Consider the following 17,834-nt stretch of genomic DNA (forward strand, 5'->3'; position numbering starts at 1 on the left):
AGGGTTAGGGCTAGGGTCAGGGTTAGGGTTAGGGTTTCGGTATGTGCACACGTATTCTGGTCCTCTGCGGATTTTTCCGCAGCGGATTTGATAAATCCGCAGTGCTAAACCGCTGCGGATTTATCGCGAATTTACCGTGGTTTTTCTGCGAATTTCACTGCGGTTTTACAACTGCGGTTTTCTATTGGATCAATTATAAAACCGCTGCGGAATCCGCAGAAAGAAGTGACATACTGCGGAATGTAAACCCCTGTGTTTCCGTGCAGTTCTTCCGCAGCATGTGTACAGCGATTTTTGTTTCCCATAGGTTTACATTGAACTGTAAACTCATGGGAAACTGCTGCGGATCCGCAGCATTTTCCGCAGCGTGTGCACATACCTTTAGAATTAGGCTATGTGCACACGGTGCGGATTTGGCTGCGGATCCGCAGCGGATTGGCCGCTGCGAATTCGCAGCAGAGTTCCATCAGGTTTATTGTACCAAGTAAACCTATGGAAAACCAAATTCGCTGTGCCCATGGTGCGGAAAATACAGCGCTGAAACGCTGCGTTGTATTTTCCGCAGCATGTCAATTCTTTGTACGGATTCCGCAGCGTTTTACACCTCTTCCTCAATAGGAATCCGCAGTTGAAATCCGCACAAAAAACACTGGAAATCCGCGGTAAATCCACAGGTAAAACGCAGTGCCCTTTACCCACGGATTTTTCAAAAATGGTGCGGAAAAATCTCACACGAATCCGCAACGTGGGCACATAGCCTTAGGGTTAGGGTTGGAATTAGTGTTGTGGTTAGGGTTGTGATTAGGGTTATGGCTACAGTTGGGATTAGGGTTAGGAGTGTGGGGGGGGTTAGTGTTGGAGGTAGAATTGAGATGTTTCCACTGTTTAGGCACATCAGGGGTCTCCAAACGCAACATGGCGCCACCATTGATACCAGCCAATCTTGTATTCAAAAAGTCAAATGGTGCTCCCTCACTTCTGAGCCCCGACGTGCGCCCAAACAGTAGTTTACCCCCACATATGGGGTACCAGCATACTCAGGATAAACTGCGCAACAATTACTGGGGTCCAATTGCTCCTGTTACCCTTGTGAAAATAAAAAATTGCTTGCTAAAACATCATTTTTGAGGAAAGAAAAATGATTTTTTATTTTCACGGCTCTGCGTTGTAAACGTCTGTGAAGCACTTGGGGGTTCAAAGTGCTCACCACATATCTAGATAAGTTCCTTGGGGGGTCTAGTTTCCAAAATGGGGTCACTTGTGGGGGGTTTCTACTGTTTAGGCACACCAGGGGCTCTGCAAACGCAACGTGACGCCCGCAGACCATTCCATCAAAGTCTGCATTTCAAAAGTCACTACTTCCCTTCTGAGCCCCGACGTGTGCCCAAACAGTGGTTTACCTCCACACATGGGGTATCAGCGTACTCAGGAGAAACTGGACAACAACTTTTGGGGGGTTTCTACTGTTTAGGCACACCAGGGGCTCTGCAAACGCAACGTGACGCCCGCAGACCATTCCATCAAAGTCTGCATTTCAAAAGTCACTACTTCCCTTCTGAGCCCCGACGTGTGCCCAAACAGTGGTTTACCTCCACACATGGGGTATCGGCGTACTCAGGAGAAACTGGACAACAACTTTTGGGGGGTTTCTACTGTTTAGGCACACCAGGGGCTCTGCAAACGCAACGTGACGCCCGCAGACCATTCCATCAAAGTCTGCATTTCAAAAGTCACTACTTCCCTTCTGAGCCCCGACGTGTGCCCAAACAGTGGTTTACCTCCACACATGGGGTATCAGCGTACTCAGGAGAAACTGGACAACAACTTTTGGGGTCCAATTTCTCCTGTAACCCTTGGGAAAATAAAAAATTCTGGGCTAAAATATTATTTTTGAGGAAAGAAAACGTATTTATTATTTTCATGGCTCTGCGTTATAAACTTCTGTGAAGCACTTGGGGGTTCAAAGTGCTCACCACACATCTAGATAAGTTCCTTTCAGGGTCTAGTTTCTAAAATGGGGTCACTTGTGAGGGGTTTCTACTGTTTAGCCACATCAGGGTCTCTGCAAACGCAACGTGACGCCCACAGAGCATTCTATCAAAGTCTGCATTTCAAAACGTCACTACTTCACTTCCGAGCCCCGGCATGTGCCCAAACAGTGGTTTACCCCCACATATGGGGTATCACCGTACTCAGAAGAAACTGTACAACAACTATTGGGGTCAAATTTCTCCTGTTACCCTTGGGAAAATTAAAAAATTCTGGGCTAAAAAATTATTTTTGAGGAAAGAAAACGTATTTATTATTTTCACTGCTCTGCGTTATAAACTTCTGTGAAGCACTTGGGGGTTCAAAGTGCTCACCACACATCTAGATAAGTTCCTTTCGGGGTCTAGTTTCCAAAATGGGGTCACTTGTGGGGGGTTTCTACTGTTTAGCCACATCAGGGGCTCTGCAAACGCAACGTGACGCCCGCAGAGCATTCCATCAAAGTCTGCATTTCAAAACATCTCTACTTCCCTTCCAAACCCCGACGTGTGCCCAAACAGTGGTTTACCCCCACATATGGGGTATCAACGTACTCAGGAGAAACTGGACAACAACTTTTGGGGTCAAATTTCTCCTGTTACCCTTGGAAAAATAAAAAATTGCGGGCTAAAAAATCATTTTTGAGAAAAGAATTTTTATTTTTATTTTCATAGTTCTGCGTTATAAACTTCTGTGAAGCACTTGGGGGTTCAAAGTGCTCACCACACATCTAGATTAGTTCCTTTGGGGGTCTAGCTTCCAAAATGGGGTCATTTGTGGGGGATCTGCAATGTTTAGGCACACAGGGGCTCTCCAAACGCAACATGGTGTCCGCTAATGATTGGAGCTAATTTTCCATTTAAAAAGCCAAATGGCGTGCCTTCCCTTCCAAGCCCTGCCGTGCGCCAAAACAGTGGTTTACCCCCACATATGGGGTATCAGCGTACTCAGTACAAACTGGACAACAACATTTGGGGTCCAATTTCTCCTATTACCCTTGGCAAAATAGGAAATTCCAGGCTAAAAAATAATTTTTGAGGAAAGAAAAATTATTTTTTATTTTCATGGCTCTGCGTTATAAACTTCTGTGAAGTACCTGGGGGTTTAAAATGCTCAATATGCATCTGGATAAGTTCCTTGGGGGGTCTAGTTTGCAAAATGGGGTCATTTGTGGGGGAGCTCCAATGTTTAGGCACACAGGGGCTCTCCAAACGCGACATGGTGTCCGCTAACAATTGGAGCTAATTTTCCATTCAAAAAGTCAAATGGCGCTCCTTCTCTTCCGAGCCTTGCCGTGTGCCTAAACAGTGGTTTACCCCCACATGTGAGGTATCGGCGTACTCGGGAGAAATTGCCCAACAAATTTTACAATCCATTTTATCCTATTGCCCATGTGAAAATGAAAAAATTGAGGCAAAACCAAATTGTTTGGGAAAAAAAAGTACTTTTTCATTTTTACTGATCAATTTGTGAAGCACCTGAGGGTTTAAAGTGCTCACTAGGCATCTAGATAAGTTCCTTGGGGGGTCCAGTTTCCACAATGGGGTCACTTGTGGGGGAGCTCCAATGTTTAGGCACACAGGGGCTCTCCAAACATGACATGGCGTCCGCTAACGATGGAGATAATTTTTCATTCAAAAAGTCAAATGGCGCTCCTTCCCTTCCGAACCTTACCATGTGCCCAAACAGTGGTTTACCCCCACATGTGAGGTATCGGTGTACTCAGGAGAAATTGCCCAACAAATTTTAAGATCCATTTTATCCTGTTGCCCATGTGAAAATGAAAAAATTGAGGCTAAAAGAATTTTTTTGTGAAAAAAAAAGTACTTTTTCATTTTTACGGATCAATTTGTGAAGCACCTGAGGGTTTAAAGTGCTCACTATGCATCTGGATAAGTTCCTTGGGGCATCTAGTTTCCAAAATGCGGTCACTTGTGGGGGAGCTCCAATTTTTTAGGCACACGGGGGCTCTCCAAACACGACATGGTGTCCGCTAAAGAGTGCAGCCAATTTTTAATTCAAAAAGTGAAATGGCGCTCCTTCCCTTCCAAGCCCTGCCATGCGCCCAAACAGTGGTTTACCCCCACATATCAGGTATCAGCGTACTCAGGACAAATTGGACAACAACTTTCGTGGTTCAGTTTCTCCTTTTACCATTGGGAAAATTAAAAAATTGTTGCTAAAAGATCATTTTTGTGACCAAAAAGTTAAATGTTCATTTTTTCCTTCCATGTTGCCTCTGCTGCTGTGAAGCACCTGAAGGGTTAATAAACTTCTTAAATGTGGTTTTGTGCACCTTGAGGGGTGCAGTTTTTAGAATGGTGTCACTTTTGGGTATTTTCAGCCATATAGACCCCTCAAACTGACTTCAAATGTGAGGTGGTCCCTAAAAAAAAAATGGTTTTGTAAATTTTGTTGTAAAAAAGAGAAATCGCTGGTCAAATTTTAACCCTTATAACTTCCTAGCAAAAAAAAAATTTTGTTTCCAAAATTGTGCTGATGTAAAGTAGACGTGTGGGAAATGTTATTTATTAACTATTTTGTGTCACATAATTCTCTGGTTTTACAGAATAAAAATTCAAAATGTGAAAATTGTGAAATTTTAAAAATTTTCGCCAAATTTCCGTTTTTATCACAAATAAACGCATAATTTATTGACCTAAATTTACCACTAACATGAAGCCCAATATGTCACGAAAAAACAATCTCAGAACCGCTAGGATCCGTTGAAGCGTTCCTGAGTTATTACCTCATAAAGGGACACTGGTCAGAATTGCAAAAAACGGCCAGGTCTTTAAGGTCAAAATAGGCTGGGTCATGAAGGGGTTAAAGTCGTACTCCAAAGTATAACCAAAATTAACCAGTTCATGACTATACTCATTTTGGGGTTTTATAGTCCATGCGCTTTTAATGGCCCAAAAATTAAAAAAAAAAAACAAAAAAAAACCTCATTTGGATATAGAAATTATTTTTGCCTTTAATTGTTGCACTACGTGGGGCATAATTTTTCTGTCCATTTTATATAGGGGTTTTTTTTGCTGATAACGGAGGGAAGCGGGCTATGTAAAGAAACCTCCACAGTTTATGGGCAATCCTGAAAAAGTTATGGTAACCTTCTTCTTTTTTGTGTATATATACACATAAATTAATAGAAGACATGAAAATTAGAAACTTTGTAATACAGGTGCTTCTCACAAAAATAGAATATTGTCAAAAAGTGAATTTATTTCAGTTTTTCAATACAAAAAGTGAAACTCATATATTATAGAGTCATTATAAACAGAGTGATCTATTTCAAGTGTTTATTTCTGTTAATGTTGATGATTATGGCTTACAGCCAATGAAAACCCAAAAGTCAAACTCAACACTTGAAATAGATCACTCTGTTTGTAATGACGCTATTGAATATGAGTTTCACTTTTTGTATTGAAGAACTGAAATAAATTCACTTTTTGATGATATTCTAACCTTGTGAGAAGCACCTGTATATGTTATCAGAGAAATCTGACTTTTTTTCTCCTCCTGGACTGACTATTCGTTCTCAAAGTTCTCAATTTACAGGCAAAATCTGTCTTCCGTAAGTATAGAATTTCCCATTCCCTGAGATGGGAGAGGCTCATGAAGCTCTATGGTGAACCGTACTTGTCGGTTTAGGAGGACTTGCAGCAGATTGTGTCTGCCTCTAGATCTTTCCTCCTCATCCACTCCTGTATCCTCGCTAGCATCTTAAAGGCACCAATTATCACCTTCTGTCTCAGTAGTGGGAAAGTCTATTCTAAATGAATACGACAGATTTTACCCATGAATTGAGAGTCAACGATCAGTCCTGGGGGAGAAAGGAGCAGATTCCTCTGATAAGATATATCACACAGTTTCTTATTTTCATGTGTTCTGCTGATTTAAGAAATTAAAATGACATTTACTGTTTAATCTTTTTTTTTTTTTTTAAATCTCATTGGAGCTCTTGTCCATGTAGAATTTACTACAGCGGTGAATTGCATCACACAATGACAGTATGATAATTTAGCAAAGTTGTCATGAGTCACCCAGGATTGTGGGAATAAAAGCTTTTAGTGGAATTTAAGAAAAAAAAATGAAGGAATAACCACCTGCTGCTCCCCAGATTCACTGCTCTGTCAGCGCTGCCACTAGTGGTCGGCCGACTCGTCATTTCCCAGCATGTCCCCCTGTGTAAACATTATGTCGGTACCAGCAGGAGAGCTGGAGGGCGCTGTAATGGGTGCGGCAGAGGATCAGTACTTGCTTCTCAGAGGCTTTTAAAAGGAAATATTTATCAGCTAGGAAATCCCTTTATCAGCCAGGAGAGAGGCAGCAGGACACACAGAAAGGGGGATTCTGTCTGCAGTCCAGGAGAATGAAAAGAATTATTATTATTATTATAAAGTTATTATTCTAAATGTACCAGAATTTTTGTGTAATTTGTGCTAAACTGACGTTCGTGACTTTCATCACATTTATATGTACTGCAAAAAAATATTGAAATGGAGACTATAATATACTAGATGGTGACCCGATTCAAACGCATCGGGTATTCTAGAATATGCATGTCCACGTAGTATTACGATTAATCCCCAATCCCCACAGTTTTAAGCGTACCCTAAAAACTCATTTGTTCAGACTGGCCTACCGCCTCAACGCATTAACCTAACGATCCCTGTGTGGCCTATTTATAAAAAAAAAAAAACAATCAGGTTCCTCGCATCATGTTCTCATTCACTTTATGCAGTTAATAGCCCTCTGTTTCTATACTGCTACATACTTAGGCAGTTAACTGGTTCATGCAGCTTTACATGAACACCCGAGCCTTACACTATGGCCGGTCCGAATAACTAAAGCAATTGTTATCATCCACCTCTCGTGTCTCCCCTTTTCCTCATAGTCTGTAAGCTTGCGAGCAGGGCCCTCACTCCTCCTGGTATCTGTTTTGAACTGTATTTCTGTTATGTTGTAATGTCGTCATTATTATTATTATTATAGTATATTGCCCAGTCACGTAATATATTGGCCAGCCACGTAGATATTGGCCAGCCACGACGTATATTGGCCAGCCACGTAGTATATTGCCCAGTCACGTAGTATATTGCACAGCCACGTAGTATATTGCCTAGTCATGTAGTATATTGCCCAGCCATGTAGTATATTGCCCTGTCTCGTAGTATATTGCCTAGTCACGTAGTATATTGCCTAGTCACGTAGTATATTGCCCAGCCACGTAGTATATTGGCCAGCCACGTAGTATATTGGCCAGCCATGTAGTATATTGCCCAGTCACGTAGTATATTGCCCAGTCACGTAGTATATTGCCTAGTGACGTAGTATATTGCACAGCGACGGAGTATATTGCCCAGCCATGTAGTATATTGCCCAGTCATGTACTATATTGCCCAGCCACGTAGTATATTGCCCAGTCACATAGTATATTGCACAGTAACGGAGTATACAGCACAGAGCCACGTAGTATATTGGCCAGTCACATAGTATATTGACCAGCCACGTAGTATATTGCCCAGCCACGTAGTATATTGCCCAGTCACGTAGTATATTGCACAGCGACGGAGTATACAGCACAGAGCCACGTAGTATAGAGACTTAAAATAAAAAACATATACACCTTTCGAAGGCCCGTTGAAGTCCTGCTATACTCACCATCCGCCGCCTTTCCCGCTCCTCGGGACGCTCCGGTGACCGCTCCATTCCAAGCGGTAGCTTCCGGTCCCAGGGCTGGTATGAGCGCAGGACCTGTGATGACGTCGCGGTCACATGACCGTGACATCATGGCAGGTCCTTGTCGCATACAATCCTTGCCACCGGAACCTGCTGCTTGCATGGAGCGGTCACCGGAGCATCCCGAGGAGCGGGAAAGGCGGCGGATGGTGAGTATAGCAGGTTTTTTTTCTGTTTTTTTTTTAATTATTTTTAACATGACATATTTTTACTATTGATGCTGCATAGGCAGCATCAATAGTAAATAGTTGGGGACACACAGGGTTAATAGCAGCGGTAACGGAGTGCGTTACACCGTGGCCTGTTACCGCTGCCATTAACCCTGTGTGAGCGGTGACTGGAGGGGATTCTGTAGCGGGCGCCGGGCACTGACTGCAGGGGAGTAGGGGAGGGACTAATCGGACTGTGCCCGTCGCTGATTGGTGGCGGAAGCCATGACAGGCCGCTGCCGAGACCAATCAGCGACGCGGGATTTCCGGGACAGAAAGACGGAAGTACCCTTTAGACAATTATATATATAGATGAAATTGAGGTACATAGTGAAATTAGCTGATTTGGGTGAGTCCACCTGCCATGAAAAGGCAACAAAACTATCACTTTCCATCTAAATCAGTAGACCCTTTCTGCTCCTTATCGACAAGAGATGTGGTTTAGCAGAAAAGTAGCGTTGCCTAATATGCAACACTGTATGCCAAAATGTTGGCACCGATTTTTGGCACACTAAGCTCAAGTAATAGTTGATGTAAACTTAGACCGATCTAAAGAGGCTCAAGATGTGTCAAACCACGTAAACGTCTGATAAATCTGGTACGTATTAAGACTGGCTAGTCGTAGTTTGCACAGCCATGGAATCACTAGATTGATATTTATGCGTCAGTGTTTGTTTTTCAAGCATAATTTGGCTATAAAAGAAAAGCAAACACTTTGCATGATAAAAATGTCAGCATCACAGAGACACGTGTAAGGCTAGAAATGCTCAGCAGAGAATATATGATGGTCTATAGTAGGGGTGTTTGCACATTAGTGGTGACGCACTTCTGCTAAGGGCTGTATTTGATCATAGGCACATGAATACTAGATGGTACTGAAGTATGGAACCTATTGTGTAGAAGACCTCATTCAGACATATTTTGTTATACAACACTTGTTTTATCAGTGGGTTTTGTGACTAGAACATGTACACGTTAGAGTTGGATGGATCAATTGTCAGGTCAGTAGCATCTGACCACTGGATAGAAGCTCCGCAAATCTCTTACCTTCCGGGATCCCTCACACGGCCTTTGGTTAGCTGGGCTGGTGCATTATTATAGCGACGTGATGAACAGATGACAGCCCTAGTTAGTCAAAAGTCGCTCCAAGGATGTCCGCAGATAAGACACTCGCAGGACTTCAGATAAGCAGCAAGAGACTACTGACCTGGCCAATGGACCAGAATCCCGCCAATCAATGTGCCCATCTCTAGTTATAGTCTTTGGAGCTTTTCACATGTCCCTTTATTAGAGTCACGGGATCATCTTCACTCATTCCAATCAATAGATCTGTAAGAAGGAAAAAAATTGGCAAAAGATGGATGCCATCCGTTTGTTATCTTAGTGATGTCTTTTCTCTTTTGCGGTATAATGGGAAGGAGAAGTTTGAAATTTCTTTTTTTGTAACATATGATCAAAAATCTGATACCACAAAGAGTATAAAAATGGCGATATGGGTCCAAAGTCAATTCAAATTACATCTAGGACTCTGATGAAAAATGGTTCATTTTTACACAAGCATGAAAAAAGTACACCTGAATGAGGCATAAAATGCAGAAAAATACCTGTACTGATCGGATTGTGAACTGTGGATTCCAGTGTACATTTTTATTGCGTGGAAACCCAGCAAAAAAACAACTGGCTTCTGTGCTTTGCGCTGTTAAAACCACAAGGATGATGTCCTATGCAATCCACAGAGACACGGACTCGCCTAAGATAAGATTATGTCATTGCAACTTCCAGTGTTTTCCTACAGAGAAGAAAGTTTCGGATGATCGCGCAAAAATGCTAAGGTCTCCGGTGTCTTTGCAACTTTTTTTTTTAAAGTTGTATAACTGAAGTGATTTTTCAGCCTTATAGTCCTAGTATATTTGGTTTGAGGTGCAGACCAGCCAATAATTACTACAGAAAAAATCCTAATATTAGGAGAAGATTCGCTGTCATGTCTTCAAGGTGAACAGATGTTTTATAATGGTTTCCGAGTGACTTATTATGCTACTGTCTTGACTTACAACTTAAGATTTGAAGCATGGTTGTGTTTGGAACCTTTTATTTCTTGTCTTTACTGTCTCGTATCTGGTCCCTAAAGTAGTAAAATGCACGATCAACTAAATTATGCGCTCCAGTGATATTTATTACCTTCTGAACATATATCGCAGATTGTAGCACAGCATAATGATCCCTGACCACGATTGTCAAGTGTCATATATACAGCACAGCACATAAAGCGGCTCGCTGGTAAACATATGATCTGATAAATCATTTCTGAACCAAGAGAAAATTCTCTGACCTATTGATGTCTGGAATTCTTATGTGACTTGCAATTGCAAATCAACTCCATATGTACCGGCTTAATGCTTTTACCATTGGGCCTTGCATAATAGTGTTGATCTCAAGCTCTTGTCTTAGAAAAGTATATGTAATTCTCTTGCTTCATTAGTCTACAATGATTTATGTAAGGTGCGTATATATATATATATATATATATACATACACACACACACACACACACACACACACACACACACTGGGTATGGAAAGTATTCAGACCCCTTTAAATTCTTCTCTTTGCTTCATTGCAGCTAATTAAATAAAAAAAAGCTTCAAAAAAGTTCATTTTTTTTCTCATTAATGTACACTATGCACCCCATCTTGACTGAAAAAAAAACAGAAATGTAGAAATTTTTGCAAATTTATTAAAAAAGAAAATCTGAAATAACACATGATCATAAGTATTCAGACCCTTTGCTCAATACAAGCGCCCTTTTGAGCTAGTACAGCCATGAGTCGTCTTGGGAATGATGCAACAAGTTTTTCACACCTTAATTTGGGGATCCTCTGCCATTCTTCCTTGCAGATCCTCTGCATTTCCATCTGGTTGGATGGTGAACGTTGGTGGGCAGCCATTTTTAGGTCTCTCCAGAGATGCTCAATTGGGTTTAGGTAAGGGCTCTGGCTGGGCCAGTCAAGAATGGTCACAGAGTTGTTCTGAAGCCACTCCTTTGTTATTTTAGCTGTGTGCTTAGGGTCATTTTGGATTGTATTGGGCAGGTGATGAGCAGTGTCTGGTTTTCTCCACACATACCGCTTAGAATTATCACCAAAAAGATCTATCTTCGTCTCATCAGACCAGAGAATCTTATTTCTCATAGTCTGAGAGTCCTTCATGTGTTTTTTTAGCAAACTCTATGCTGGCTTTCATATGTCTTGCACTGAGGAGAGGCTTCCGTCTGGCCACTATGCCATAAAGGCCTCCATAAAGGTGGAGGGCTGCAACAATCATGGGAGACGAGCCTTGGTGAGAGAGGTAAATAAGAACCCCAAGATCACTGTGGCTGAGTTCCAGAGATGCAGTAGGAAGATGGGAGAAAGTTCCACAAAGTCAACTATCACTGCAGCCTTCCACCAGTGGGGTCTTTATGGCAGAGTGGCTCAACGGAAACCTCTCCTCGGTGCAAGACATATGAAAGCCCACATAGAGTTTGCTAAAAAAACACATGAAGGACTCCCAGACTATGACAAATAAAATTCTCTGGTCTGATGAGACTAAGATAGACCTTTTTGGTGATAATTCTAAGCGGTATGTGTGGAGAAAACCAGGCACTACTCATCAACTTCCCAATACAATCCGAACAGTGAAACATGGTGGTGGCAAGCAGCATCATTCTATGGGGGTGTTTTTCAGCTGCAGGGACAGGATGACTGGTTGCCATTGAAGGAAACATGAATGCGGCCAAGTACAGAGATATCCTGGATGAAAACCTCTTCCAGAGTGCTCTGGACCTCAGACTTGGGAGAAGGTTCACCTTCCAACTAGACAATGACCCTAAGCACACAGCTAAAATAACAAAGGAATGGCTTCAGACCAACTCTGTGACCATTCTTGACTGGCCCAGCCAGAGCCCTTACCTAAACCCAATTGAGCATCTCTGGAGAGACCCGAAAATGACTATCCACCAACGTTCACCATCCAACCAGATGGAACTGCAGAGGATCCTCAAGGAAGAATGGCAGAGGATCCCCAAATCCAGGTGTGAAAAACTTGTTGCATTATTCCCAAGATGACTCATGGCTGTACTAGCTCAAAAGGGTGCTTCTCCTCAATATTGAGCAACGGGTCTGAATACTTATGACCATGTGATATTTCAGTTTTTCTTTTTTAATAAATTTGCAAACCTTTCTACATTTGTTTTTTTTCCAGTCAAGATGGGGTGCAGTGTGTACATTAATGTGAAAAAAATAACTTTTTGAATTTACCAAATGGCTGCAATGAAACAGAGTGAAACATTTAAAGGAGTCTGAATACTTTCCGTACCCACTGGATATTTATTTAATATATAAAATACCACATCCTAGGTATCACTGAATGAAATATTCCAGATGTAAATCCTCATTCATCACATAGTGGAATTTGTTGAGAACAATAAAATATTAAAATAATCAATGTAAATCAAAATATCCCATGAACGTCTGGATTTGGAATGATACTCAAAATCAAAGTCTAAAATCAAATTACAGACTGATCAAATTTCAGTGTACATGCCTTAAGAGAAGGAAATTATGTTCAGTAGAGTAAATGCTCTCACCCCTAGAGGTACAGTAGCATGAGGTGGTATCTTACAACCCACAGAAGTTGCTCAGGTAGTGCAGCTCACCCAGGATGGCACATCAGTGTGAGCTGTGGCAACAAGTGTAGCTGTGTCTGTCTGTCTACTCTCAGTGCATTCCTGTATGAAATGAAAGATTTGCAATTGTGATATTTTATTCAGTGATATCTAGGATATGGTAATTTAGTATTCCTTTTTTTTGAGCAGTGTATATCTTATAGGACACTTCCCTTTACAGTAACAAATTGTTTGTTCCACTTTCTCATGTTATCCCTTGTAAAAGTGAAAACAATGGGACTAAAGCAACATTTTATATGAAAAAATACATTTTTGTTTAATTCAACTTGAAAATTGCAAATTTTGAAACATTTTCTCCGAAATTCTGACATTTTCACAAAAAATGCAAACCATATTGACCTAAATTTACCACTTACATAAAATACAATGTGTCATGAAAAGCACAATCTCAGAATCACTGAGATATGTTGAAGCTTTCCAGAGTTATTACCACTAGTGATGAGCAAGTGTGCTCGTTACTCCGGGTTTCCGAGCATGCTGCTCGTGTGCTCTCCAGGTATCTTGGGCATGCTCGTTGATTATGTTTGTGTCCCTGCATCTGCATGATTTGCCGCTGCTAGACAGCCTGAACACATGCAGGGATTGCCTGTTCGTTGGATAATCCCTACATGTATTCAGGCTGTTTAGCAGCTATATAATACATATTGAATTAAAAAGTTTTGCCTGGTCAGGAACCAGGAAGGTCAAATTTGGCTTGGTCCCTTAGGGGTTAACAGATAGTGGTAATGAATCCCTGTGTTCTTTAAAGAGAGGCTTGTATGATGAAAAGTAATGTTCTCACATGCTATAAATGATGGAGATGAGCAAAAAAATTCAAACTACCTTGATCCACTGTCCAGTTCTGTCCTTCGTGGCAGCCAGAACAGGACAGCGATCACCTTTCTTCCTGGCATCCTGGGTTCTTTTTTCGCCTAATTAGGCACGGCATGGGATTATTTGACTTATATAAATGCTGGCAGCCTGTGGTCCTGGTGTCCTTTATGGTTGAGGAGCCCCTCGGTAACAAAATTCCTTTAATGTACAGTAGATAATACATTATTCTATATAGACAGATCATAAGGTTCACAAAAATTGTTTGATTTCACCCTGTCTAGGCAATAGGCGCTCTTTAGAGATGAATGGAAGCTTGTGCTTGCCATAAAAGTCTGTGAATAATCATATATATTTCTGATATGTTCATTTGTGATATGTTATCGCACCCACAAAGGATTGTTTCTGGAGATCAAAAGCCTTGTGAAGTATGTAGACAGCCTGTTTTTATTAAGATTTTCTAAAGTTCTCCTTACATGTTTACACCAGCTCTGAATCCAAAAACTGACTGCAGAGGAGATGCTGTCCTTTCTGCCGGTGGCATAAATTTACAGTGTGGCATCCTAGTAACATCATCAGCAATCCATTATCATTTTTGGAATTTACAATATGTTCTACATACATGTTCTACATATTACTATGTATGCATTAAATAGCTCTCTTGGACTGGTGCATTTACCTTGAAAATCCATATGAAAAAGATTGCATAATCATGATATTAAAATGAGCATTTCAACATTTGATCTATAGAGTGAGAGAGCTCCTCAGTCCTAGTGTATTCAATCTTAAGGTACCGTCACACTGGACGATATCGCTAGCGATCTGTGACGTTGCAGCGTCCTGGCTAGCGATATCGTCCAGTGTGACAGGCAGCAGCGATCAGGCCCCTGCTGTGATATCGCTGGTCGGGGCAGAAAGACCAGCACTTTATTTCGTCGCTGGCTCTCCCACTGACATCGCTGAATCGGCGTGTGTGACACCGATTCATCGATGTCTTCGCTGGTAACCAGGGTAAACATCGGGTTACTAAGCGCAGGGCCGCGCTGAGTAACCCGATGTTTACCCTGGTTACCATCGTTAAAGTAAAAAAAACAACCACTACATACTTACCTACCGCTGTATGTCCCCGGCGCTGTGCTTACACAGGGCAGAGAAGCACAGCGCCGGGGACAGACAGCGGTAGGTAAGTATGTAGTGGTTGTTTTTTTTACTTTAACGATGGTAACCAGGGTAAACATCGGGTTACTAAGCGCGGCCCTGCGCTTAGTAACCCGATGTTTACCCTGGTTGCCGGCATCGTTGGTCGCTGTAGAGTTGTCTGTGTGACAGCTCTCCAGCGACCAAACAGCGACGCTGCAGCGATCCGGATCGTTGTCGGTATCGCTGCAGCGTCGCTTAGTGTGACGGTATCTTTAGTCCACACACTCAGCCAGCCTAACTGATAGCTGCAGCTTGTACGGAGCAGTGCAAGATCTCAGCAGGGAGGAGGAACACTGATTTATTGTTAATCAGTGTAGGTGGACAGAGAATTCGATAAACTTTCATAAGGTATTATTCTGACACACATTGGGTCTAAGAAATCTATTTAATAATGTATACAATTTGTCCGGTGGCAGATCCCCTTTAACAACTTAGTGACTGACAGATGAACCATTACTGATGTTATTGGCAGAAATAGTAAATTGTGTAGTGTTCTCGTGTAGATTACAGAACTGTTTATATGTGTACTCATTATAACAATTAGATTAATCACCACCAATAAGTCACACTATTAATTGGCAATTGAAGCATAAATTAAAAAAGAATGCAAGTCAGTTTTGCAGAATTGTTTGGATTCACATAATTTGTATGATCGCTTTAAAAAATAATTGAGGAGCTTGGCTTGCTGGGTGGGTTATTTCTTCATTCCTCATGGCATTCATTATGATGGTGTTTTTGGGGCAACGCTCTTGGCTCACAGTTGTCTGTCTTTTGAACATTTTTGCAGGTCGTGTGTATGGTGTCCTGTCTAAGAGAGAAGGTCGCGTCTTGTTGGAGGAGATGAAAGAAGGAACAGACATGTTCATTATTAAGGCAGTGTTACCCGTGGCCGAAAGCTTTGGCTTTGCTGATGAAATCAGAAAGAGGACAAGTGGCCTGGCCAGCCCCCAGCTGGTGTTCAGTCACTGGGAGGTAAACACATTATTCCTTCTGAATAGTCGTCCCTTCAAATGAGACCATCGGAGAAAATGTGGCAGATGGGTAACCCCCCTGTAATTCATTCACTTTAATATTTCATATGATTTTCTGCCCACAGACTTAGGAAAGAATGCAAATCTTGTTTCTGCATCCGTTTAATTGTCACATACATCAGATGAGACGGGGGGCGCTATTGTGAGAGAATTTCACTGCTATGCAGTTAATAATGACCAGATGGCAAACACTTGTCTGTCCATGAAGGATCACATATACTTACAGGTTAATTGGTAGAACTAACTATATTGCTAAGATAAAGGTGGAGCAACTTGACTGTTAACTCGTCACCTACAATAATGCAGGAAGCTTGATATTTTCAATTGCAAGTGATGTCCTAAATATCAAGTTAATGTTTGCTACATGTATACAGAACGTGTTACTCTTTGTTTTATCAACATGGTTTCATAAAAGCAGCCGCTCTATTTCCAGTGATTGCTGCGGGTAACACCAGTGGTGCACCCTGATGGTGCGTCCATATGGGACCCAAATGCAGTGAATTTCCCAATCAGATGTGCGTACGAATTGCAGTATACATTACCAGCCATGTGGATGAGATTTAAACAAAAAAAAAAATTTTTGCACGTGGAAATTGGCCTGCGGGGCAGATTTTAAAATCTTCCGCAAGTAAAATTTCTGATTTTCTCCAGTGGGACAGGAAGCAGTCAGGTGACTGGAATTTACCATCATTGGACTTGCCATTGATGATGTCCCTTTCCAGAGAACTGAACGCTGCAGCCAATCACAAGTGTCACTGATCAGATGACCAAAGAATGGGATACCATTGCTTCCTGTCTTGCTAGAGATGACCATAGCACCCTGCATTGGAGGTGGTGGGTAAGAATAAGACTAGGATCAGGGAACTTACATTGGTGGCACCACTCCAACACTGAAATAGACATTTAGTGCTGAAGTGGTGCTTTAAAGCCGCCTAACCCCTTTAAACAATTGCATTTTGAAGCAAATTTGCTGCAGATTTTTCTTTGCTTCTGCACCAATCTAGATACTCAAAGAATTAGACGTACCCGAGATAATAGTGCTTTGTAAACTAAGAGAAGCTTTTGGATTATATACTGTAAATATTTGCTAATTCAATCAAAAAAAGTATCCCACTGCCACGTGTATTTTTAATCACTATTTTGTCTCTGAGCAAGTAATCGGCATGCACCTTAGGCTTCTTTCACACTTGCGCCGTCTGGCGGCCGTCACAATGCGTCGGCGCGACGTACCGACGGAAGTGAAAATTCAGCACAATGTGGGCAGCGGATGCAGTTTTTCAACGCATCCGCTGCCCATTCTAAAGTACGGAGAGGAGGGGGTGGAGTTCTGGCCGATCATGCGCGGTAGGAAATGCAGGATCCGACATACGCAAAAACGTTCCCTTGATCTTTTTTGAACTTTTTTTCGTGACGACGGTCCGCCAAAACATGACGCATCCAGTGCACGACGGACGCGACGTATGGCCATACGTCGCGTTCCGTAAGCAATACAAGTCTATGGGAAAAAACGCATCCTGCAGGCATAATTGCAGGATGCGTTTTTTTTCCCAAAATGACGCATTGCGACAGAGGCCGTACGACGCAAGTGTGAAAGTAGCCTTATTTGTAGCTTTATTGGAGTGGGGTATAGTCTTACATGTCATTACCTTGTCCTGCAAATGAGTCCACGTTACAGAAGGTACTGATGCAGATATGTGCCCGGTTAGGTGTTCTTCTCATTAAGGTAACAGCTGATCGTGCCTCGCAGGCACACCCCGCTCCCACGCCAGATGTTGGGTGTCTGGAGCCAAGTAGGATTTCAGGAGAGAGGAAACACTGAAATTTTAAGACACATTACTGCCCAGTGGGAATTATGAAGGACTGGGAAAGAGAAGAAAACAAAGAACCCATATTAAATACTGAGTGCAGCAATATTAAGCACGGCACTCTTGGCTTCTTGGAGGTGCGCAAGTTAGGTTTCCAACCCGTCAAATCAAAGCAATAAATACTTGGCACTCAGGAGAATATTTTGCATTATCAGAAGTGAACAACTCGTTTATTTAGTGCATCCAGCTCAAATATTAAACGTTTTCGGTCTAATCAAAAGA

At 42.0% G+C, this 17,834-nt stretch overlaps 1 protein-coding gene across 2 annotated transcripts in view; it reads left to right on the plus strand.

Annotated features, from left to right (window-relative positions):
* EFL1 (elongation factor like GTPase 1) overlaps window positions 1-17,834 on the plus strand; it is a 488,390-nt gene that overhangs the window by 425,318 nt on the left and 45,238 nt on the right. For both annotated transcript variants that reach the window (XM_069766104.1, XM_069766103.1), the window contains exon 19: window positions 15,504-15,688. In XM_069766104.1, coding sequence (XP_069622205.1) covers window positions 15,504-15,688 — 185 coding nt within the window. The remainder of the gene's footprint in view (window positions 1-15,503; window positions 15,689-17,834) is intronic.

Source organism: Ranitomeya imitator, chromosome 4 (genome assembly GCF_032444005.1).
Source record: "Ranitomeya imitator isolate aRanImi1 chromosome 4, aRanImi1.pri, whole genome shotgun sequence".
In the NCBI taxonomy this organism is placed as follows: domain Eukaryota; kingdom Metazoa; phylum Chordata; class Amphibia; order Anura; family Dendrobatidae; genus Ranitomeya; species Ranitomeya imitator.